Here is a 26,710-nt window from a genome sequence, read left to right as displayed (position 1 = left end):
CAGGTGTAGAGACTGCAGGCGTGGATCACTGTCATCAGAGCCAAACACATGATAATACTTAAAAATAGTTTTTAGCTGTTGTAATTCCATTAAATTTACATCTTTTAACTGGGTCATTATGAGAAGTTACCAGCAAGAAGAAACCCTATAAGAATAAAGCTGAACTCGACTCAGACTCAATTTTCATAAACTAGACCCTCTAGACCAGCTGGGTAGTGGGCACAAAGAACACATCGAGATTATCTTTTTAAAAGTAGGTTACAGGGCCTGGGCTTCCCAAGATTCTGATTTAGAAGATCTAAGGTGGGGTTTAGGACCCTGCATGATATTGTTGTTGCTGTGGTTAAATATTTTTTTTTTTATTGATTTTAGAGAGAGAAAGGGAGAGGAAGATAGAAACATCAATGATGAGAGAGGCATTGATCAGCTGCCTCCTGCACACCCCCTACTGGGGATTGAGCCCAAAACCCAGGTATGTTTCTGACCAGGAATCGAACTGTGACCTCCTGGTTCATGGGTCGATGCTCAATCATTGAGCCACACCGGCTGGGGAGAACCTGCAACTTTAAGGGGCCCAGCAGCAAACCCAGGACCCAGAGAAATGGGCTCCACATGCCACCCTGCCACCAGTCATTAAACATTCCCTCAGCTTGAACACACACAAATTTCTCACCATGAGACTCACTTTAAAACTGGTGTCTGAAATGAGCTAAATGAAGAGTACAGAGAAGAATACAAGAGCCCAGCCGGCATAGCTCGGCGGTTGAGCATCAACCTATGATTCAGGGGGTCATGGTCCCATTCCCAGACAGGGCACATGCCCAGGTTGCGGGCTCCAGCCTCAGTGAGGGGAGTGCAGGAGGTAGCCGATCAATGACTCATCATTGATGTTTCTTACTCTTTCTTTCCCTCTCCCTTCCTCTCTCTGAAATCAATAAAGATAGATTTTTTTTAAAAAAATACAAGAGGATTTCAAAAGAAGTGAAGAGACAGGGAGCTAGTACAGTTGGGACAGGTTTACTGATATGAAGTAACAGGCACCTTCCCTTAAAATAATTTGTGGTGCCCAGGATGAATTACCAATTGCATCATTTATTCAAATGCTTAGTCTATCTCTAAAATACGTATTTCAATCTCATAGCACATGCTTAGACCCTAAGTATCCAAGATTGTTCATTATATCTAACCATGACATGGCACTATTTGCTTGTTAAAATGAGTCAGTGACAGATTACTTACTGGCACTACAGAGTTATACCTTAAGGGGAAAAAAAAGCAAGAATCAGTCTTCTCTTAATCATAATCTGTGGATAATGGTAATATGTTAAAGCGTTGCTCACACTTGTGTTAAAAGTCCAGATTATTCCTTTCCACCAACACACTTATGAATATGTATTTTGACCTAATAACACTTCTGGTCCACATACCTGTGTTTATTTTAATGTGAACACCAATTATAAAGATGGTAGAAATGTAAAGTGATATTACTACTAACCATGACACTAAACACACCTACAGAGTTTTTCTAAGGGTCATCTCCCAGGCAACTACACAACACACATAGATGTGAAAATATTCTTCAAGGGCTCCAGATTTAACATCTCAGAAGGGTCCAAAAATAATACTGAAGCTTTCCTAGCAGAGATTAAGAGTAGAGTTGGCTCTTTGATACCATAAAGAGAAACTTTTAAGTTTACTGGCTCTTCATGTAGTCATTTTTTTAATCTTAGGTAGAGAGAAGTGAGAGAGGAGATGTTAGGTACAGTTGAGAATTAGAAAAAGCTCTCCAGCTTCTTTTAATCTGTCCATTTATTCAAAACCATAATCCCGCTTATGTCAGAAAGATAAATACCGGTCCATTTTCCATTGTCCAAGGCTTCTCTACTCTCATCCACCCAAGAATCAAGACCTCCCTTCTCCATAACTCCTTCCTTGGGCAAGGAGAATCATCAAGATAGATCAGCTTTCAGGGGACATTCAAGCATGAAAAGAAGTAAAACGATTCATTTCTAAGAGAACATAAGGTTTTCAAAAGACTGCAACATAACTGCTAGAAGACAACCACCTCTCTAAAAAGAACAATTATCAAATCGTTACTTGGAACTTTCACCTAGATTGTACATCAAGGCACTGGGCACCTAACAAGTCATTTTTTATTCTAAAAAGAACCCTAGTGTTCTTCTTCTGTCAATAAACTCATTCGATGTTGAGGTAAAATTAAAGGGAAATCATAATGACTAAGTTCAGTAACACAGCTTTAATACCTATTTTAAGATATTCTCTTCAGCTGTTCCAGTCTTTTCACTATATCACCAGATCAAAAACTCCTTAAATGGGCCCAGGAAAAAGTCATTTAAATTTTTAAACAGCTTTACAAGTAGGTTTAGTTCTAGACCTTTTTCATCATCTGGAGAAGGCTGAAAAGTATTTAAAGTATTAGCTGTAGGTAGATTTTAAATGGTCCCTGAGTGTCCAGAATCAACTTGAAGCTTATCCAAACTACTAGATTATTTCTGAGGGTGCCTCAAGATGTCTTGTCCAAGGTGCAAATTTAGACTGAATATCTCAGAGATTAACAGAGCACTACTCGCCAGGCTGGGTGTGGCTCAGCGGCTGAGCATCAACCTAGGACCCAGGAGATCACTGTTCGATTCCGGGTCAGGGCACATACCTGGGTTGCGGGCCCGATTCCTAGCCAGGGGCGTGCAGGAGGCAGCCGATCAATGACTCTTATCATTGACGTTTCTGTTTCTCTCCCTCTCCCCTCCTCTCTCTGAAATCAATAAATATTAAAAAAAAAAAAAAAATAGAGCACTACTCATGATCTCACATGCATGTGAGGACTTTTGTTCACATTCTCGCATCACCGTAATGAGAGTGGATTTCCTTAAGCCTTTTTTGCCCTCTCCCAGGGATATTTTCCCATTGCTTTTTCAGAGAGGAGGAGAGAGAGAACATCAGTGAGACACACACCGATTGGTTGCCTCCTGCATGTACCCCAACTGGGGCCTGGGATTGAGCCTGCAACTGAGGTATATGGCCTTGGGTGGAATCGAACCCAGGACCCTTCAGTCTGAGGGCCGACGCTCTAACCACTGAGCCAAACGGGCCGGGGCTTGTTAAGCCTTTTTAGAGAACAAATTGGTCAATCAAGTCCTATGTTCACATTCTTTCACCTACTAAATCTACTTCTAGAACCTATACTTAGGAAATAACACAACCAAAGGTTTATATACAAATAGGTATCACTACAGCATTATTTTAAATAGCTAGAATTGTAATCAACCTAAAATTTCCCAGACTATAAAAGTACTGTAAATAAATTATAGTCCTGCCATATGGACTATAATGACATAGGAAAATACTTACGAAACAATGTTAGATGAAAAAAGTTGTATTTAAAATAGCATATGCAATATAATTCTAACTTTATTAATACATTTATGGAAAAAATAAGACAGAAACCATTGTTAATTTTATATTTCTGGATTGTGGCATTTGGGCATTTGGAGCAATTTTTTTCACATACTCTTGTATTTTCCCAGTTGTCTAGAACGAATAAATTTATTTTTATAATGAGAAAAGCTTTTTACATTACTATGGATAATACTTTTCACACCAGGCAGAAAATATAGATTAGCTCCTTTTCAAAAAACAAAAGTATGTACTAGTGAAAACTAAAAATGAAACTCTAAAACATCTAATAAATGCTATTTATAAACTTTTTAATAGGCTGGGTCTTTAATGCATATTTTCAGATGTCAGAGTACATTAAGCGCATTATTCATTTGTTTTCTAATTCACATATATATATAAATTAACCAATCTCAAAAAGCTCCTTGGTTTTGTGAATTATTGATGTCACCTGCTAGAGACTTAATTTCAAGGAAAATATACAAATCACTACATCACAAGCAAAAACCCTTCTGACACAAATTCAATTTCTGTGGCAACATAAAATATTGACTTAGCTTTATTTTTGTATTTTTTGACACTTATTTTAATGGCAGAGATAAAAGAAATCTAACATTTTTATTTATTGTAAATGTAAACTATCTCATCTTGAGAAAATTAAGGTAAAAACCACTCACTTGATAACCCATTCATGCAGATGAAGACATGATCCCAAATACAAAAAATAAAATATAAGACATGATTTTTCAATCAAGACCTAGTTCATAATCCAATTATTTTTTCTACTACACAGCAAGACAAGTTAATAACCATAATTCAAGGCAGTGGGATAAGCACCATAACAGAGCATTCAATGGTGACTAGAAAGAAAAGCAGAGCCTCGACTTGCTAATTATATTTGCTCAAATACATGCTAATTAACACGCAAACATTATAGCATGAACTAAGACTAAAGTCCAATTAATTTTTAGCCATGATTTACTAAGTTACAATACAGAATTTGTTCTTACAGAATGAGATTCCTAAAACATTCAATCAACTAATATTTATTCAACATTACTACGTTCTTGACATGGGAAACAAAAACAAAGATTCCTATCCTAAAAGAACTTACCTAAAGGAACTCATCTAACAGACAATAAACGTAACAAATAAGTTAGAAGGTGATGACTGCTCTTCTAAAAATGAATAGTGCAGGGTAAGGCCAGTGGGTTTGCAGGTTGTAATTTTAAATGCGGGTAATTGGGGTCAGCACAGGCCTGACTGAGAAAGTGGCGTTTAAGCAGTGTTGAAAGTGGACTAAGTTGGTAGCTGGGGAGAAAGGACAGCCACAACCAAAGCCACGGGGAAGGAGCACTTCTGCCGTGTTCAAGGATCCAGGAAGCCAGCCCAGCTACAGCAACACAAAACAGAGAAGAGGGAGGCGGCGGCAGGTACGTCCCAGACCATTTTAAGGACAGGGGCATTTATTCTCCTAATGGAATAGTCACAAGTGTTTAAGTATAAAAACACATTATGAATAATCAACTTAAACAGTAAGTAATAGTGGAATCTGAACATTATACAAGATACACCAGAGGGAAGGGAAGGAAAGCAACAGGTCTGTTCTCAAATAATCCTTTCCCTGCAGGGCCCTTTAAGTGGTTGGTTTGGTTAAGCTGCCAGGAGTCCTTCACTAGGAAGTATGAGAAATATTCCCAAAGCACTATAAAGCTTACAAAGGCAATTTTTGGACAAACTCAGTTAATTCTATTGCATTAACAAAACTATTTTTTAAATATAGGATTAGTCCAGAGAGTGTGGAAGAAATAGTCAACCATGTTTGGAGAAGTGAGAAAGAAATTTTAATTACAGCAGCTTAGTTACAACATAATCCCTCAGACCCCCCAGAAGGCTGAGGTCAGCCCTAAGAGTCCTCCCACAGGGGTCTAAACACAAATGGTAGAGGGGCACACAGATTTCTGAGCCCTAGCCACAGGGACGCTCTCAGACAGAATCTCCTTTTTGCCCTTCCCTTTCCAATCCTTGTAGCAATCCCCAGGTTAAATCCACCTACCATGGTTTCTGCTTCAGTGCCTCAGTCCCTTCCCTCTCGATACCTGTGCTCAGGCTGTTTCTGTTACCCTGCATACCCACCTACTCACTTTTAAAAGCTGCCTGCTTCAGGAAGATTCTCTAACTCTCCCCGACCTCGAGTATGTCTCTCTCTTATATACTGGCTTGCATTTACTGGGCAGAGGCAAATTGCCTGGGTTCTAGAATTAAACTCACCTGGATGGGAATCCAGCTCTGATACAGATCAGCTGTGTGACCTTGAGCACTGGAACCTTCTATGAGCCTCAATTTCCTATCTGTACCAGAGAATAGGAAGTATCTGCCCCCATAGGCTTGTTAGGAGCCTTATCTGAGGCCAGGTAAAGTACATAACATACTACACCTGGTGGTGAGGTGGCTTTAATAAACCGTAGTCTCCTTCCTTCCCACTAACATCCCCACAGGCACCACCTTGGTTCAAGTCATCCTCACTCTCCTCAAGGCCACCCCAAGTCTCCTTCCTCCTGAGCATTGTAATCATTCTCTAATCCACTTAAATCCATTTGTGATTTATGTAAATGTGTACAGGTCTCCCCCCCAGGCTTGGGCTGCTGGAAGGCAAGGATTTTTGTCATGGTCACTTTGCCAGTAGCTCTATTTTGCTGGGTGTCAGTTACATTGGACCATCCTCTTTCAGCTGCTGAAGCCTCTCATGTATTGTCATTTTTCTTTGGGGCTCAGCTCTTGGGGCTGAGAACTCTAAGCAGTGGCAGTTTCCCATTGCCATCCCAGAGCCAGCATGTTGCCTGGGCCTTGAGAGTGACAGCTGAGATGTGAGGTAAACAGCAGACTGAATAGGTACTACACATATGAATTTATAGTAAGGGTGGGTCAACCTTCACTGTCATCAAGAAATAAAAATTCCATCTGTCCGACCATAGCTCTTTTGTTTATAATTCCCTTGGATCACTGATCACTGTCTTACAGTTTGTGTCTTTTTTTCTTTTTAATGTGGCAGAGACCATGTTTCCCTCATCTTTGAACACCCAGCCTGCAGTAAGTACTTTTACAGTTCCCCCAGGTGACGCTAATGTGCACCCAGGTTAGAAACCACTAAATTGGGTAAACTACAGGCATGCCTCGTTTTATTGTTCTTCACAGATGTGTTTTTTACAAACTGAAGGCAAGACTTCCACCAGCAAAGAGTATGACCTGCCTTATCATAAAACTCACTTTATTTCAGTAGTCTGGAACCAAATCTTTAATATCTCTACAAGCCTGTATTATGAACTCAGTCTTTTGGAACCAAATCTATCAAGGAATCTCCAAAGACCCACATGTGCAGATGTGGCGGACACCTGCTGATTTACCAGCCTCATGAACACTATCACTTCTTTGTTATGGGCATGGGCCCAGCAGTCTTCAATATCCTTTGTGAGCCAGCCAAGCAGAGCCAATCTGATGCTCACTTTCCCAGAAACCTGGATTTGGAATTCAGAGATGAAAATCAGGATCTGCTCTTGCATAGACCAGGAGCATGTATGTATATGTGGAATTGTGCGGCTCTGGACTTGGTTATGTGAAGATGGAAGCAGCAGACGCTGCAGTAGTCTGAGATACAATAGTGGGGCAAGTCCCAGTGAAAAGCAAAACAAGACTGTATGACCCCAGAAAAGAGAATGAGAAAAGCAGCCAGCTTTCAGTTCTTGGCTCCAATCTCTTGTGAGGACCATCTACATGTACAGTGCTTCATCCCGGAACACACCCCTGTCTGTCTTTACAATTACTCTTTCCTAGCTTAAACTAGCTATACTGTATGAGGTCTGTTCCTTTAAGCCAAATAGTCCTTTACTGAGAAATAACCCAAGATGCAAAACAGGTTCCTAGGTACCCATACCATCTAGCCCTCCTCACTACCATTACTACCACCATTTACTGAGGACTTGCCATAATTACTAATACACCCAACAATCCTGTAAATTAGCCATTATCCTCATCTTAGAGATCAGGACATTGAGTGCCACACAAGGAATTTTCCAGAGTGGTGAGTGGCCAGGCTGGAAATGGAACCTGAGTCACTGTGACTCCCAAACCCAAGCTCATTCCCCTTCCCTTCCATGGCTCCCACTGCTCCATGGGACAGCTGCTGTAATGAAACCCAGGGAGAAAGACTCACGGTGGAAATGAAGCCTTTTCTGAGTTGTTCGGGGGCAAAGAAATTTGGAAATTAACTAAATCACCATTAATGTTCTTGCATTATTTGACTACTTTTTATCGCTACCCTCTAAATTGGTTTATCACTGAAAATAAGTCAAAAGGATGGCTGCATTTTACAAAGTTAGCATCTGCAAAGTGGAGGAAAAGGGGACAATTCCAGCTCTTACATGCAGTCCCAGCACTATGCATAAAGTGTTGTCACATTTTATATTTCTTTTAGAAATATTAACCAAGCAGGATATAGTTATTGAGCACCTAAGTTAATCAGACATCAAACTAGGCCAGGCATATAAAGACCTACAAAACACAGCACCTGCCCTGAAGGAGTTTATCATCCAAAAGGTTCTAGAGAAAAAAAATAGCCTGGGTCACTTATTTTTTCCGTTTTTTGTGATTCAAAAAATAATATAACAAAAATAACTGTCTGCTAGGGCTATACATACTGAAATATACCTGGGTTCCTCATCTAATGCTTTCCTCTGCACTTGTCATCCAAAAGAATTTGGGGAATATGGAGAGATAAATCCTTGAACAGGATTATATACAGAATAAACCAATACAATACCGAACTACCAAACTTCTACTGTGTCACAGGATGACAGAGTGAAATTCTAACACATAACCTTCTATGTCACAAGTTAGGTTTTGGGCATACCAATTTCTATAGTCAAGCTGCAAGCTCAAACTGCAGCCTAAACTACCCTTGGCAATCTTCCAGCAACGCCAAAGGAGACTTCAGCAATGACTCTCCAGCAATAACCTAAGTATACAGGGGTGGGCGAAAGTAGGTTTCCAGTTGTGAGCACGGGAAACACAGAGTTTATTCTTGTATTATTATAATCATAATCCATATGGCTTTTCCCATATGAGCTGTAAACCTACTTTTGCCCATCCCTGCATTTTAAAAGTACATAGTCTCATGTTCATTACTGTACCATTCAAGCACACTAAGAAAAGCAAGCCAACAAGGGTTATGTGGAAATCAGCAGCTGACAGCCACAGGCATGGGAGGCACCCAATGATCCTAATAACCTAGTGTGAATTACTGAGGACTACAGATCTTGCAAAGATAGGAAGACAATTCTCCTGTGCCTGTTTCTTTTTTTTAATTGAGATAGAACAGACATATAATGTTGTGTAAGTTTAAGGTGCATGTGTTTATTTCATTCGTGTATGTATTGTGATATGATTACCACTGTAGCTTTAGCTAACATTTCCCATAATTATCATGGGGTTTTTGTGATGAGAACATTTAAGGTCTGGTCTCTTAGCAATTTTGAAGTATATAACACAGCACTGTTGACTATAATCACTATTCTGTACATCAGATCCCCAAAATTTATTCATCTTCTAGATGCAAGTTTGATCCTTTAACATCTCCCTAATCCTCCCACCCCGCCAGCACCAGGTAACCAACATTCTGCTTTCTGTTTCTTCAAGTTCAGCTTTTTTAGATTCCACATATAAGTGATATCCTACAATTTCTGTCTTTCTCCGTCTGCCTTCTCTCACTAAGCATAATGTCCCCAAGGTCCATCCATGTTGTCAAAAATGACAGGATTTCCTTCTTTCCCATGGCTAACTAATATTCCAGTGTGTGCATGTGCGTGTGTGTGTACATCTTTTTTATCCATTCATCTGCTAAAAGGCATTTAGGTTTTTTCCATATCTTGGCTAGTGTGAATACTGCTGCAATAAACATGGAAGTACAAATAACTTTTTGAGATCTAATTTTCCTTTCCTTTGGATATATACCCAAAAGTGTGATTGCTAGATCATGGTAGTTCTATTTTTAATTTTTGAAGAGCCTCCCTACTGTTTTTCATAGTGACTGTTCCAATTTACAACCCCTAACAGTGCACAAGGGTTCCCTTTACTCCATATCCTTGGCAGCACTTAGCTCATCTTCTTGATCACCTGTCATTCTAACAGGTGTGATCCCATGCCTGTTTCTGTCATCGCTGATTTTGTTTTGCTCAAAAACCTATCGTTGAGGGTAGCTTCAGAGGCTACCATCTTTGCTGGAATAACACGTGCATGTTGTCCAGCAGGGGTAAATCACCTCATCACTGGCAGGCAGTGTGATTCACAGGTGAAGGCTGAGGGCCACAAGCAGTCCCTTTAAACATGGATGTAGGTCTTTCATTAGCCACTAGCCACATGTGGCTATTTAAATTAACTCAAATTAAAAATTTAGCTTTTTGGTAGCATTGGCCACACGTGGCTAGTGACTATCAACATCAACACAGCAGAACAGAATATTTCCATCATCCCAGAAAGCTCTACTGACCTAGGCAGTAATAAAAGCTAAAGAAATGAATGTGTTCGTGCTGAAATGGGGTATAAGTGAAAGAAGAGAAAATCAGAGATAGTACTTGGGAACGTTAATTTGAGAACAGGGCTGAGCAACGATCAGAAGAAAAGAACACATTATGGCAAAAATTGCAAGAAATGATGGGTCAGTCTGACACTGTGAAGAAGTAAGATGACGCTTGAATGTCAGCCACTGGGTTGGCAATTACTGATCTGCCAAAGCAATTTCAGTGAAATGACAGCAAAAGCAAAAATGAGGAACCCAGTTAACTCCAGAACCTGAGTTCCTAGAGATTACACGACTTGGACTCCCCGGGAGCCTTCACACTTGTTGGTTCACACCTCGTTCTCCATACCAGACTCAATGTGAGCCTCTCAAAGTCAAGGATCAAACCATATCTTTGCTATGCTTCATATAAAGAGCATTCAAATATTTACTGAGTAAATGAAAATAACTGCTTCGAAGAACTTGGCTAAAAGGGCCAAGGGGAAGTTGAAGAGGGGAGGCTGTTTGCTTTTGTTTGCTTCCCCTTTTTCATTTATCCTGGGCGACAGGAGAGCGCTGTTACAGGAAGGTGCCCGGAAAGAGGGTGGGGCTGGATCAAGAACAGGGGTAAAGGGATTAACCTTGATCAGGAAAGCTAAATTTCTTCAGTGGATATTGGAGGAAGAAAGATGAAGAGATGCAGATGTAGAAGATTACAGCTGCAAAAGCGGGAAATTGAGCAAGTTCAAGCAATATGGCCTTTATTTTCTCTCTGAAGGTGTCAAAGTGAGTGCTAAGAGTCAGGGGTAACCATCTCTGAGATCTTTTAAGTGAATGCTGTGGTATGTGCCCGTGTGGATGCAAAGCGAGTGCTTTACACATACACACGGAATATCATTAAAGGATACAACCGAAAATAATAGAAGTGACCATTGCCTCTGTAAGGGAAAAGCCTGAATTGGTGTTCTGGGCTGTAAGGGAAGCTTAGTGAATTTCACTCTGTACTCTTAACAGTGCTGGGCTTTTTAAGAGGTGCATACATTAGTTTTTCAATTTAAAAAACTATTTACAACAAAAAGGAATCAGGTCCATAGAGAAGAAGGTAAAGAGAGTGATAATGGTTTAGCATAAATGCTGAGAGAAATGGAAAAGGAGACAACCAGACAACTAGTTCAAAGCCAGGGGTCTCGAACCAGATGACTGTGTTTATATCCTTCATTCCCTGTTCCCGGCTGGAGCACCTCAGGAAAGTTCCCAAACCTCTCTCCCTGTCTCTGTTCCATCAGGCGGCAACACAAAGGTAGTGAGGATACCTGATTCAAAGCACTGTTAAGAGTAAGTGACTAGAGTTGGATAAAGGTAGCTACTGTGGTGATGATTAATATCCAGCAGCTCTGAGGACCCAGCCAATCAGCAGGCCCATGGATACCCTGTGTCTAAGAGCATCCATTCACATGCCTGGGAAGGTTTCCACCAGGATGCGGAAGCCTGGTTCAGCCACAGAGAAGCCTGTCAGGTGGCTCCAGGCTTACAGATCTGAGGTTCTTTTATTTATTTATATTCTACCTTATGTCAGCTTGAGGAGACAAGGAGTAGGAAGGCATTCTAGGTCAAAAGGAGGTCCAGGGTTACTTAGGGGTTTAGTGTGGAAAACATGTTGTCAACAGGAGGCTAACAGAGAAAGATCAAGAGGCAAGGTCAAGTGGCTAGAGGTCTATGATCAGTGACCAAACCCCCTGTTTTGTTCCCCACTCAAATTAAGGTCCAGTCCCTGGGCACAATCAATGCAGGTATCCAGCACGAAGGGAGGTATAAGGAGGGAGGGAGGTGAGAAGCGGGAGAAGAAAGGTCAAAGTGCTGTCAACAACTGAGATCCTGTCACATCCCCTTCAGGATGACCAAGTCTAGAGAATCCAACACTACAATCTCCCCTATTTTGGTGTCCACAAAAGAATAATACTAAAAATAGCTGTCACACTACTAGGCACTGTGCCCAAATTATTGTAGCATACATTACCACAACTAATCCTCACAACAATCTATAAGCATTGATACTGTGTTTCTCTATTCCATTTCACAGATAGGAAAACTGAGGCAAGGAAGTTAATTTGCCCAAGGACATACAGCCATATCTGAATTAGGGGTGGGGCTCTAAAGCCACATTGCCAGGCCCCTCGAGGAGCTTGAGTTGGCAGGCTCAGTTTTCCAGTGACCCCGATATAGTTGATGCCCTCACCCACCATCACTGAAATCTTTTATAAAAAGAAATAGACATTTAAGGTATATCAATAACATTTAAATTTAAATTGATCATGAGTATCACTTAATGAACCAGGGGGTGAAAGGTTACAAGGTTAATTTTACATAGATTTTTAATTACCCAAGCATTCACATTCCTACTATAAGCTCAAGCCTATACCAGATACCACCAAGAGAGAAAGTGACTTCCAGAAGCTTAGAACCACATGAACAAAGCAACTGAAAGCAGGTTTAAGATAACATATTAAGAAGAACAGAGGAGAAGCTAGGTTAGAACATGGTTTTAATTGGAGACCGTCACCTTCTATAAAGAAATGAAACTGCCACACTGAATTTCTGATTGCAGATTATGTGCATTATATTTTTCATGTTCATTCCTCAGGCTGTCAAAGTTTTCATTAGAAATGAATTGTAACTGCCACTATGAATTGCATTCTACCCAAGGTTTAGATAAACAAAACCAGTTTAATACTATGGTACAGTCCATAATTAATGTTACCAATTTGCAAATCCTAGTTAAAAACTGAACATTACAGAGTTTCAATTTATGATGCCCAATAAACAGCCCACCTCGGCAAAATGTAGCAATTACAAGATAAACTCCCCACATCCTGAGAAGAAACTTCATAATAAAATTAGCCAAATAAATGCAATATTATGGATCTTACAATTAGACTAACCCATGTATCTTGCTAAGAGTTTCAATAAATTCTACATCATAAATTCAAAAGGATCATGCACTTTTTTTTTACTTCTAGAATGACCTAGGATTGGCAATAATTTCCTTGAAGAGAGCTGAATAGGCAGTTAGCCATCTTTAACCCATGATGGTCTTACTTGGACCACAGCTACCTGGATATACCCTAGTCCCTCAGCAAACAGAATGCTCTTAGAACATACTTGAAAGGAAGGTGGGACTAGGATTTAATGCATTTAAGATGGACTATGATGCTCAAAGACAGAGAGATAGAAAGATATTGGATATTATTTCCATTCACAGATCTATTTTTAGAGAAAAGAGATAGATATAACTGAAATAACACAAAAAACTAACATAATTTTTTAAAAAGCCCTGTTAGTCCGCACCTCAAGGAAATGAAAAGCAAAGATTACCAGGAGATATAGACAGAAAGGGAGAAAAACGAATAGGATTTATGAAGTTTCATTTCTGTAGCTTACTGGTGAGTATATGGTGTTCTTTGCCTCTTCTGTATAATAAAATATATTTTTAAAGATTGCAAGAAAAATGTTTACTCTTAGAAAACTACTTAGAAAACTCCTTAGGAGTAACTTATTTAGAGGCACATTGATACATCCTAAATATTTACTAATCACTTTCAATCCATCACGAGACAAAGGACTGAAGATGCCAACCTTTGCCTGGTTCAAATGCTCTTCTAACTTCTTTGAGTCATCTCCAGACTCCTCAAACTGAGGCCTACAGAGCCCTTCCACAGACTCTTCAATTATGTAAGATTTTTTTAAATTGTGCATTTTTCCCAGAATTATCTTAAACATTAGAACTAAAGTAAGCATATTCTAGACAATCTGAATGACCACTCTCCAACCATGGCCTGGCAGGCACTTTTGGTGGCCACACTTGCATTGGGTATATACCAACATGGTGACAGATGAAGGCCAGACATCAACATCATGCCACGTGGGTTTTTACAAGCCTCCTCCGCTTAGGAAGTATTCAGCTCCAAATGGCTGTTCATAATTCCAAAATGACACTATTCAAAGAACCATGTTCCCAGAGCTATGAAAACTCATATTAAGAGAAAACTGAATATAGATGCTTATAGTCTTGACTGATTCCTTCTGCTCTTTTTCAACAATTTCCAAAAAAAGAGTTTACATATGGCTATTTTTGTTTTATCATAAACAGCCTTATAAGGGTTTACACTTCTGCCCTAGAGGACATGGCTCAGTGGTTAGAGCATCAGCCTGTGGACTAAAGGGTCCTGAGTTCCATTCTGATCAAGGGCACGTAGCTAGATTGCTGGTTGGTCCCAATCCCTAGTCAGCATGCATGTAGGAGGTAACCAATCAAGTGTCTCTCTCTCTCCCCCTCCCTCCCTTCCACTCTCTCCAAAAAAATCAATGGAAAAAATATCCTCGGGTGAGAAATAACAACAACAAAAAAGGAGTTCACACTACTTCACCCAGAGCCTCAAGTCAAGACCTTGTGAGAGAGGCAAATGATGCTCGATGACAGGCCTCTTCCAGAAGCGTGGGGCTGAGTCTGGATTGATTGCTCTGTGCTAAGCTTCCTCAGCCTCTGGGATTCCATTTCCATCCAGAGTCAAGACGACAAAAAATGAAAACAGCAAACCATACATATATCTTCCTACTATTAAATCCAGTAACGACTTAATTTTAGCCAAATATCATCATCATCAATCACATTAAATTGATGTTACTGTTCATTTTGAATTTTATAGGCTCTACATTTTTGTTTTGGAGTTTATATGTAAATCTGTTTTGCCTTGCCGGTGTAGCTCAGTGGTTGAGCATCAACCTATGAACAGGAGGTCACAGTTCGATTTCCAGTCAGGGCACATGCCCTGGTTGTGGGCTCGATCCCCAGTAGGGGGACGTGCAAGGGGCGTGCAGGAGGCAGCCAATCAATGATTCTCCTCACTGATGTTCCTCTCTTCCTCTTCCTTCCTCTCTCTGAAATCAATAAAAACATATTTTTAAAAATATATAATAATATGTGTAAATCTGTTTTGGTTTTATAGCTGTAAAAAGCATAAAGGGTTATATGTAGTGTTATCTCTATATATACATACATATGTAACATTATTTTTATTATCATTAAAGTCCACACTGAAGTATCAGAATTTTTTTTCAAAGTTTGAGGTTGTTTCCTTTGTAGGTTTCTTTTTTTAAGTCTCATTGGTACGCAAGTTCCATAGCTGTATGAGCTTCATTAGGAGAAGAACTGAGAACAAAATGACTGCCTCCGCCACACCATGAGGAAAAAGCCTGGCCCAATTCAGACTTTCTAGTATAAGAAAGTTATTCAAATATGCAATGTAGTATCCCCGATGCCCTAAAATCTAGACAAAAATTATACTACTATTACTACTAATGAAGAAAACAACAATCCTATAAGTGGCAAATATTTACATTGTTTACAATGAGCCAGGTACTATTCTAGGCACATCACATTAGCTTTTAATCTTCCCAACAACCCTATTTTACACATGAGGAAACAGAGGCACAGAGAGTGGTTAAGTAACTTGCCCAAGCTCACACAGCCAATAAATGACATAGCTAGGATTCAAGCCCTAAAAGTGGTACAAGTCACTGTTCATTAATGTTATCCACAATGCCACTTGTACAAAAAAACTGTACGAAAGGATGGCAGTGGGCCTTTTTGCAGAATAAGTCTATGGCAAGCATTTCCAAATTGTTTTCATTAATTAGCTAGTAGCCTGAACCTAATTTATTGAAACTCTAAATTCTCCCCTAAGTTAATAATAATGTTTTGATTTGCTATTTGAGAAAATTACTCCCAATGGTAAGGTATTTCAATGCCATCATGCTGCTAGTGAGAGAAAAGTTACCTTTGTAGATCCTGTTCAAAGAAAGCTTATGCTTTGATCTTTAATATCCCACAAAGTAAAAGGTTATGCTTAATCTATATTTTATAGATCTAAAAGTCAAATTAGTTTCTGGGATAAATAAGCAGAGTGTGACGGTAAGCACATTCTGTAGCATTCATTTCGCTCCTAGTTTAGAGGATACTATGTGCTGAGTTAAAGACAATTACATTAGTGTAATACGTAGCAGTTTTTTCTTGCATTATTCTGCAAGCATAAACAAGTTATACACATGTTAATTTACATTGTATATAAAAAGCCAATTTTAAATCCAATTCATAAGGCAATAAATACATAAAAATTCTAGGACACAGCAATAAAGTTATGCCATAAAGTAGAGTTAATTCAAGACAACAATAATAAAGGCATGACAAATTTTAGCATTCTACCAAGTGCACAAAGGTGCTTCAGGTAACATCTGTTCAGAAGCAATTGCTACAAGACAGACTAGATGAGATGCAGGTTACACAGTGTAATAAATGTATGTCAGTTTGCTTGCTTCATAATTAAAGACATGAGTCTTTGAAAAAAGCAATTAAGCCATGCTCTAAATCTGAAACATTCATCTCTATTCCACCCCTCTTAACCCACAAAGAAAAGATCCAGAGTGATCCAGAAGTAATAAATACTATATGTGATCTACTTTCAGCAGCTAACTGTACTCCCCAAAACCCAGTTGATATAACTTGTTTCTTTTGAAAAAAATCATATATTAACAAATAAACTTTATATTCTCTGTTAGGAAGAACAGAAAGTAAAGAAAGTCTGGGACAATTCAGAGTAATCTGCTTAGAAGACTGGCCTGAATAAAATAATTTTACCTGGCCAGGTAGCTTAGTTCATTGGAGCAGCATCCCCTGCACCAAAAGGTTCCAGGTTCAATTTCCAGTAAGGGCACATACCTAGGCTGCAGACTCAATCCCCAGTCAGGGCGCATACAGGAGGCACCGGATCAATGTTTCTCGCATTGATATTTCTCTCCCTTATAAAGGTTTCAGTGTTTGATGGGTTAGGTGGAATTTGACATGAATAAAACTCAGGTGCCTAAAGCCTTCAACTAAGAACACTACCTCCAATTCTTGACTTTAACTCTAGGACAACTGAAAACATCACTTTAGCTGCGGAATCAATGAAGAAATAAATTCAAAACAGAGCACACAGACATCACCTCCATCTTTTCTCAGCTTTCTAGCAACAATGAAAATGACACAGCAGACCAAAACGAGTAAAGGTTCTAGTTGTTATTCCACAGGACCAAACTGGTTATCTTATATTCTCCCAAATCACAACCCTTCCAAAGTAAACCACAAGAAAGAGATTTAAGTGAACCTGATGGTTCTCCTGAAACATACATTTTTAAACTGTTAAACAAAACTTTTGAACATGGTCACCCTTTTAGCTATTCCTGCTGTGCTTGCTTCCTATGGCTGCTATAACAAATTACCACAAACTTGATGGCTTGAAACAAAAATGCAGTCCCTCAGTTCTGGAGGCCAGAAATCCAAAATGAGGCTCACTGAGCTGAAACCAAGTGTCTCCCTCTGTAGGCTGCATGGGAGAATGGTTCCTTGTCCCTCCCAGCTTCTGATGGCTGCCAGCCTTCTTTGGTTTGCGACTGCATCACCAATCCCTGCCTTATAGTCATACTGCTTTCTCTTCTGTGATCAAACCTTCCTCTGCCTCCCTCTTATAAGGATATATGTGTTTGCATTTAGGGCCTATCCTGATAATCCAAGATAGTCTCCTCATTATTAAAACCTTAATTTAGCCCGGCCGTGCGTGGCTCAGCGGTTGAGCGCAACCTAGGGTCCAAGCGATTAGGGTTCGATTCCCAGTGAGGGCACATGCCCGGGTTGTGGGCTTGATCAATGGCTCTCTCATCATTGATGTTTCTATCTCTCTCTCTCCCTCTCCTTTCCTCTCTCTGAAATCAATAAAGATCTATTTTTTAAAAATTTAAAAAAACTTAATTTAATCATATCTGCAAAGTCCTTTTTTGGAACATTGACAGGTTCTGGAGACTAGGATGTGAATATATTTGGGGGTAGGGGCCATTATCCAGCCTGCCACAGCTGCCTCCAAATAAACCCTAAGCAATTAGGCGAGCACATGCTAATCTCTTCAAGCCTACTCTGATCAATTATACTCAAGTTCTCTGTCCAGTAAGCAAAAGTTCTCCAACTTAATACCTCTTCCTCTTCACAACCAGCCTATAATCAGGAAATTGCTAATTCTATATTCGTTAAAGGCATTGCTAACTACTGTTAATGGTTCCTGAATGAGAAAAGAAGCAGTAGAGATTAAAACTCCCTCCCAGTAGCATGGGAGAGCAAAGACAGCTTGCCTGGGTTCAAATCCCAGTCTCACCAACTGGCAACTGTGTGACCAAAAGCAATTTAACCTCTGTGCCAGGTTTTCCCATCTAGCAAACAAAGCTAATAATACTATCTGCTTCATAGGGTTGTTGCAAGTATTAAAGGAGCTGATATTGATAAATATCAGTGGTATAAATATCAGCACCTAGAACAGTGCTTGACTCAATCAAAACTGTTATTACTAATGATGCCCAAACACTGCAGACACACAGATATTATTAATGGACAGGGTGAAAAAATCTCTCACAACCAAAATTGAGGGTACTGTAATGACATAATTAAACAATAATAAACAATCTATTCAATGTAAACCGTAAGATTAGATGCAAGATTTACACTAAAGTCTATAAGAACTTTTAAAGGATATTCCTAATTAAAAAGAGCTCCTCTGCCAAGTTATATCACCAAATTTACAGGCCCCCTTTCAAAAGACTGGCCTACATCCCAGAGAGAGAGATTTCTCCAGAAGCCACATATCCTGCTCTCACTCTGGATCTGGTGGCCACTGCTGTGTGTACCATGTGTTTCTAACAGTAGCGGGAGGTAGGAATGGAGTGTCCAGTACCCCTGAAAGGCAATTGCTTTGTTTTGTTCTGGAAGGGAAACAGGTCCAGGTGTACTAAGGGTGTGGCCTAGGGCAGGTACCAAGCTTAATGATCCTACTAAATACTATCCACTTTTACAAAGTCTTCACCCAGGTACCTGCTTTGTCTTCCCAGCCTCCAGTTTGTATCCTGTCTCCTAGCAACTATCCCAGCATCTCAGTGCTCACTGCTCACCCATTTTCTACAGAAGCAAAGTTGGTTAGTTCATAAACAGCCCAAAAACGGTAAATTCGTTGTCCAGCCAAACTATCACACATTTACAATAGACTAATTTCTACTATTTACACATATCTATGGGGGAGCAGTTCTATACTATAAACTTTTATACACAATTCAAAAGTAACTTGAGGCCCACAACTATACATTCAGTAGACAACAAAGATGTCTGCTTTATCAGGGCTCAAAGTAAACCAGGGTCTCAGTGGGCACCAGAACTCCTACCTTCTTAAACTAAGACAGGACCAGCTTGCAGCTTTGTAGAGTATGCAAAATACCAAACACCTAAGTTCTCACTACTCCAGTCACATCACCAACCTACATTACTTGTCCTACTCAAAAGCAGCTGCCTCAGGCAACTAGGTGACCTAATAACTAGGTGACCTGAAGAGATTCAGGCTAACATCACTTCATACCAAATCAAGAGAAAACCAAAACCGACTTGACAGCAGTATGGCAAACTGAACTACAGAACAATTACTTTTGAAGCACTGCTGAGATCTCATGAGGAAGGGTTGCTCTCCAAAGATCACCCTCCATCCCAAAAACAAGAGTTACTAGGTTGGGACTGAGAGCAATGAGAAAGTAGGCAGACTGGGAAGAGCTGTTCAGAAGACAGCCCTGAAATTGGAATTCTGAGCTTTGGGCCAGGAACAGAGTTAGAGCTAAGACTGAATGAAACTCCAGGCCCTCTCAGAGTCCTAGTTCAACAGGGAGGTGGTCCGAAATCAGTGGCACCCCCAGGCGCCTGATTGAAACACACTCAAATAACCTCAGGACACAAGCATCCCCAATTAGGCCTCCTGGAAAATAGGTTAAGATGAAGCTATGAGCTTACAAAGATCAACAAGCACAGGGGGGAGAGAGCAAGCCACCACTGAGTTCAAGTCAATGGAGGCAGTCCAAAGATTGCACATACCAGGACTATCAAATAAGGAAGAAAGAGTCAAGTAAGAAAGAAAGAAAAGAAATAAGAGTAAAAAAACAGAACTATTGAGAATGACCAGGCAGATTTGACAAAGAAGCAAATGGAACTTACAGAAATAAAAAAATAATTGATTAAACTCAAATAGAACAGCTTAGACAACAGATTAGACATAGCTAACAAAATCTGTAAAATGGAAAACATATCTAAAGAATTAACTAACAGTGGAAATTGTACCCCACCCCCACTATTCTTCTGACATTTTTTCTGTAGCACTGACTCTGAGTAATATGTAGCTTGTAGATAAACAGCATGTTTGTATAAAAATCCTAGGAACTAACTTCAGAAGATACGGGCCCCGACCTTTAGTCATGCCAGTTCCAGGAGATTTGCTGACCTTCAACCACAGAACCAGGATGAAGCAGAACCACGATGAAGACCAGGATGGCGCATACCAAACCATCACTGGACCACTTTTGAGATCCTTATCAGAATGGACTCTGCTGGCCTGCACATAGAGAACGTTTCAACCCCCTCTCCTTGATTTCTCTGTTCTGCTTTCCCTCTCCCTCCTTGTAAAAACCTCTGCCCACACTGAGATACTGAGATGGGCTTTGTGACAAGAGTCCCCCATCTCCTCAGGTGACTGGCACCTGAATAGAACCTCTTTCCTTTTCAGCAGCATCTGTCTCACAAGTTTGGTTTTCATGGTGGCAGGGAGTGGAACCTAGGTTTCGGTTACATTAGCATGTAAGCAAGAATCTAAATTAGCCCAGCCAGAGTTCACCGGTTCAAATCCCAGTCAGGGCACGTGCCAGGGTTTCGGGCTCAATCTCCAGTGGGGGTGTGCAGGAGGCAGCCCATCAATGTTTCTCTCTCATCGATGTTTCCATCTCTCTATCCCTCTCCTCTCCTCTCTCTCTAAAATCAATAAAACCATTTTTTAAAAAGTAACCTTTAAAAAAAAAGAATCTAAATTAGTTTCAGAGAGTATGAAGGGTCTAAATTACTTCTAAATTAATTATGAAGTCATGGTTCAAATAAGACTCCTATCTGAAAACACAGTATTTCAGGTATGTTTATTAGTTTTAGAGCTTAAAAGTATTGTTTTATTGTGTTCATCTTTATAATAACCCTTTCCAAACACCTAAGAAATGAAAAACGGCATACACTAGAACTCAAATCACCTGATATTAATTTAGGTTTTGTTTTCATCACATTCTTGCTCCAAGTGAGTCACAGAAACTTACATCCTGCATATTCTGGAGTACAGGAGTCAAAGACAAAATGAAATGATGTTTTTAACCCAGAGAGCAAACTGTAAAAGGAAGAACAGAAATTGCCCCAGTGGAATCTTCTCCTATTGGGCAGGATGTTTCATTGCCAATTTAACCCTATCCTATTAATTCCTCAACTCTGTCAAGATAACAATCAACAACACATCTGATCCTCCAGCAAAATTTCACCATTCCTGTGGGCATCTTGGTGCTTAATTTGTCATAATTAATCCATGTTGGCTCTCATTTCCAGTGTTCTGATGCATCTCAGAGCTCTGCTCCCCGTTTTACTCAATTGTCACTTTTAACTGTTATACTTAGCAATTCGCTCCTCTCCCACAAGTCTTTATCCCCTTAATCTGTGTATCCTAACTTAAATTCCTAATGACTTATTTGTTCACAGAAGGCACATTCTGTACTGTAAAATTTCACCTGTGACTAAAACAAGTGTTTTTCCATATTCCTAAGTAAAATGGAAGGGTCAGTATTAAATTTTTAATTCTGTTGGTCTCAACCCGTCAATACTCTGTCATTTACCTCTACAGACACACACACCAAACTATCATCACTGCCTATTCTTCCACTAGTTGACAAAGAGATTTACAGAACACTAACCAGGACACCCTCCCTGGGTGTTAAAGTGAGTAAGAGAAGCGATCCAAACAGCAAATTTCAAAAACTCGGACTCCTTTCCAACCAAAACAACATTCTTTAGCAATGACCCAATGGCCCCGCCCAAGTTTTAAAACGAACTGTTTGGACTTGGAAAATTATACCTACCTTAAAAAGTTTTTATTGGGGGGGGGAGGTAGTTTTTCTTGGGTTAAAATATTAAGGGGAAAAAAACACCTAAAAGTTCACTTTGATATGTCTCATATCCTCAGATGCTAGGGGTGTGGGGAGAAGTTGGACTTTAAAAAATGCACTATCACCCAGGCCGATGTGGCCGAGGGTTTCAGCCTCCTGCTCACCGAAGGGTCGCAGGTTCGATTCCCGGTGAAAGGCTCATCCTGGGTTGTGGGTTCGCTCCCCTCCCCGGCTGGGGCGCGTGTAGAAGGCAACCAGTCGCTGTGTCTCTCTCTCATTGGAATTTGTTTCTCTCTCCCCCACCCCCCTTCCCTCCCTTCCACTCTCTCTGAAAAGCAATGGAAAAAAATATCCTCATGGGAGAATTAACAAAGAAAAAATACAACATCCACCTAGGTGACGTCAATACATACACGTATGAACAGCCTTAAGAAACGTGGGGCAACACAATGACCAGTGCATGTCTGAGGATCCAGACAGAACTGGACCGAGTCGGCCTAAAAAGATTGTCAGCTCTGGAAACATGGAATAAAATTCAGCCGCCAGGCCCCGCGGACCCACCCACTGTAAAGAAATGTTAGGACACCGGGACCCGAGCGGCGCTCAGGTCAGCCAGGCGGGAGCTGCCCCTCCCCAGCCCCATGTGAAACTTACAAACTTGGGGCGCTTCTCTCCCGGCACCTCGGGGCCGCCGGGCGGCGGAGGGCGCTGGGGGCCCTTCCGGCGCGACATCTTGCTCTCCCGGCAGCTGCGGAGCGAGGCGGAGGAGGGGTAGGGGGCGCCGGCGGCGGAGCCCTGCGCCGGGTGGTGCGGCCGGGGCCGGGGCCGGTCCATCTCACCCGCAGCTCCGGGGGACGGAAAAAAGGCGGTCGCTCGGCAAGTCACAGGCGGGAAGCCTAAGGGTCCGGCGCGACCAGCCTCCTGACGTCTGCAGCCCGGCTCAGCCCAACCGCTGCAGCCCGGGCCGCCGCCAACACGTCCAAAAACTCCCGCCACCGCGGCCCTCGCGGAGACCCGCCAATCGCGCGCCGCTAGGTCACTGACACGCCCCCGGGCCCGCCCCTTCCGGGCACAAAGAAATGCGATTGGCCGTGCCTTCCGCTCGCTCGACCACTCAGCTCCTGTGCGGGGTCAGGCCCCTCGCCTTAAGGGCCCCGGAGGAGTCGGGGCTGGGCGGCGCAGAGAGCCTTGGGGAAGTCACTTGTCTGGGTGTATCTGGGGTTTGGAGGCGGGTCCCCGCTAACCTGGGAGGCAGGCGAGACCCCTCTGCGCCGCCATGGGAGCAGCTCTGGAATGTGACATCGTGGGCTGCTCCTTGCAGGCGTGGGGAGGCCCTGTGCGAGGGCGGCTGGTAAAAGTAGTTGAGGGATCTGTGCTTGAGGGGGTGCTAGGCGGGAGAGAACGACAGCGCCCCCGACGCTTAAAAAAATGCTTTCTCGACGTATTGACTGAGCGACTGCTGAGTGTCTGGGAGCCCACCTGGGTGGCAGAGGGGGTCCACAAAAATCAGCACTTATGGAGCTGACAGTCCAATGTGGTGCCCAAACCATTATAACAAAATAATATAAATGTTATAGCAGTTGTTTTAAAAGTTCATTGAGAACAAAGATGGAAGATATTAAATCAAGGAGCAGATCTGGAAAGGTGAAAGGAAGAATGCACAGACTTTAGACAGAAAAGAGTGGTGGGGCAATCCGATAGAAGGCATTCCTGGCGGGAGCAAGGCCAAGAGGGGTCAAGAGCATAGAACCGAAGAAGACTTCCAGGGCATATAATAAAGGGCCCGGAGCTGAAACCATGCAAAAGAATTTGTTGTGTACACCCAAGATCCAATTATAAGACTAAAGCAGTTTATCTCCTCGTCAGCGTGCTTCTTCCCTGTTTAAAAGTCATCCTTTATTTGAACTCTTTCCTTAAGTTGTCCATCTCTTGACTACCTGGAGGTGGTGTGGGCCAAGATCCTGGTAAACATGCAGTAGTGATCTAGGTTCAGGAAACAACTCTAGCAACTCTAGGGATACTGGCACAAAGGTTCAGAAAATAGGACTTAGTTCCAACTAAGTCTTGACACTACAGTTTTGGGGGAGGTGGAGTGGTTTGTTTTTGTACCAGACTTTATATGCCAGTCTCTGCCCTCAAAGAGTAGCTAGTCTTTAGGAGAAAGATCAGGAGAACAGCAAGGTCAGCAGAATTGTGAACAGTTCCTAATGTCTTTTTTTTACATTGTCCTATAAACAAAGATGCCATTTCACCCCCCTTTAAAATAGTATAAGAGATAATTTCCAGAAAAAACATTTACATAGGTTTAATCTTTCTATTTTTCTTTTAAATATGTCTTTATTGATTTCAGAGAGAGGAAGGGAGAGGGAGAGAAAGAGATAGAAACATTAATGATGTGAGTCATTGATCAGCTGCCTCCTGCAGACCCCCTGCTGAGGATCTAGCCCACAACCCAGGCATGTGCTCTGACCGGGAATCCAACCATAGTCTTCTGCATCGTAAGTGGATGCTCAACCACTGAGCAACACCAGCTGGGCCCTGTAATGTCTTGATGACTGTTAGACCCAGATGCAAATTCCTGTTATTTAATAGCTATGTGATATTGGAGATGATATTAAACTTTCTTTGCCCTTCCATCTGAAAAAAAAGGGGAGGGGGATGATAACAATGCCTAACAAATAGGGTACTGTCAAGCTTAAATGATATAGCATAGGTAAAGTTTTTAGACATGTCTGTGAAAGCCCCTCCCACCAGAGACCACCAGGAGGAACACATGTCGTTGAATAAATGGAGTTTATTACTCACAGGGAATGAGAACATGCACTGTGGAGAGCCATGGGCTTTCTCAGTAAGAGGGTACTAGAAAGGACTTGAAGGATTTGGACTTTGATTAGGTGATTTTAGGAAACCCCTCAGAAGCAGAATGGCTCCAGAGGGTTACTCTAGATTCCAGTCATGTATGGGGACAGTTCAATGATTGGGTATCTTAATAAATCTTATCTGGAAGGATGGCAGGCTAGAGAACGAGGCTAAAGCTGTAACTGACAAAGCAGCAGCATTCATTCATAGTATCGGGGAGAGGGGGTGTTTGGTATTTTATGATTTGCACATTGACCTTGTTATTGTCTGTACTTAGTGAAAGTTAGTAGCCTTGTTCTGTCTCACTTCACAGTCACAGTGACCTTATCTGGTGTTGGTGTTTTGTAAAGTTGTTTATGTCCATGCAGAGAACAACATGGCCTAGCTGTGAGTGTCAGGCTAGCTTCTAAAAACACTGAGACTTTTAGCTGTAAGTGTCAAATTAGTTCCCTGGTGTCAAGGACTGCTCTTTTCTTTCTCATGTCCTTGACATGCAGAAGGTACCAAATATACATAAGCAGGAGCTATTATAATTATTAACTTTCAAGCTTTACATAGAGCACACTGAAATTTTTCTCATAAGAATTCTTTGCAACTGCAATGCACATGTGAAAATAATACCTTTGTCAAAGTTTTACATTTAAAGTACTTTTTATATGTATTTATTATTTAAACCTTATAAGAGCATGCACTACCCCTCATTCTGATGCCCCAACAAGAAGATGATATACCCCACTGAGTCAACGATTTTAGAAATGCCACTTTCTGCCAGGCTTGGCGCACAGGGCTGGGACAAAGTTGAATGAGACAAAAGACAGGCCTAGGGAAACTTGGAATCCAGAAATATGTTCTTTTCTTTATCACATCTGTGTAATCTGAACATCCAAATACTTACTGATATAATGCTTCTGAGAATTCACTCTTAATGACTGCACAAGAAAGTAGTGAAAAGTTGAGGGAAGGGATGGATCATTCCCTATCAGGTTTTTTTTTTTTAATAAAAAATAATTTTCTAAGATACCATTTTATCTTCATCAGATTGGCAAATATCATGAAGTCCCACATTACCAAGTTTGGGCCAAGAGGTAGGGATTCCTACAACAATTATGGGAGTGTGTAAAACTAGTACGGCCACTTTGGACAGCAACTTAGCAATACCTAGTAAGGCGAAGGTGCATGTTCCAATGGCACAGCAACTCCATGTCTAGATTTCTCCCTGGAAAAGCTCAAAGATACCCATACAAAGATATATCTTGAATGCTTTCTAATAGCAAAAAAGGGTTTACTATTTAACCATCCTGAAGTCAGGGAAAGAACAAAATACATGGAGGTATATTATATAGTAGAATCTTATACTGCATTTAAAATAAAATAAAAATAGGGCCCCAGCAGAGGGAACCACAAGCTGTGAAGTGGAGAAATCTTAAAACAGGGTACTTAAGGCCAGTCACAAACAGCATCTGACATTGGCCTGCACCAGAGACCTTCTAAAAGACTGGGAGTCCTAGCAGATCTACCTAATACATAGAAACAAATTCAAATGGGCAACCAAAATGGGAAGACAAAAAAAAAACAAGCTCCAAGTGAAAAAACAAGACTTCTCCAGAAGAAGAGCTAAGTGAAATGGAGATAAGCAATCTGTCAGATATAGAGTTCAGACTACTGATCATAAGGATATTCAACAGCATGAGAAAAGGTGTGGAAACTATGAAGGAAATTGACATAGTAGAAATAAAAATTACTTTGGAAGGCATAAACAGCAGATTATAGGAAGCTGAGGATCAGATCAGTGAATTAGAAGACAGGGTAGAA

General features: G+C 41.0%; 1 protein-coding gene across 1 annotated transcript in view; it reads right to left on the bottom strand.

Moving 5' to 3' along the window:
• DIAPH3 (diaphanous related formin 3) overlaps positions 1–22,888 on the bottom strand; it is a 425,390-nt gene extending 402,502 nt beyond the window's left edge. The window contains exon 1 of the mRNA XM_087814306.1: positions 22,694–22,888. Coding sequence (XP_087670432.1) covers positions 22,694–22,873 — 180 coding nt within the window. The 5' untranslated portion in view covers positions 22,874–22,888. The remainder of the gene's footprint in view (positions 1–22,693) is intronic.
• Between the last annotated feature and the right edge of the window lie 3,822 nt (positions 22,889–26,710).

Source organism: Miniopterus natalensis, chromosome 2 (assembly GCF_054644295.1).
Source record: "Miniopterus natalensis isolate mMinNat1 chromosome 2, mMinNat1.hap1, whole genome shotgun sequence".
In the NCBI taxonomy this organism is placed as follows: Eukaryota; Metazoa; Chordata; class Mammalia; order Chiroptera; family Miniopteridae; genus Miniopterus; species Miniopterus natalensis.
The sequence above is the reverse complement of the archived record's forward strand: the minus strand, read 5'-3'. Positions and strand labels throughout refer to the sequence as shown.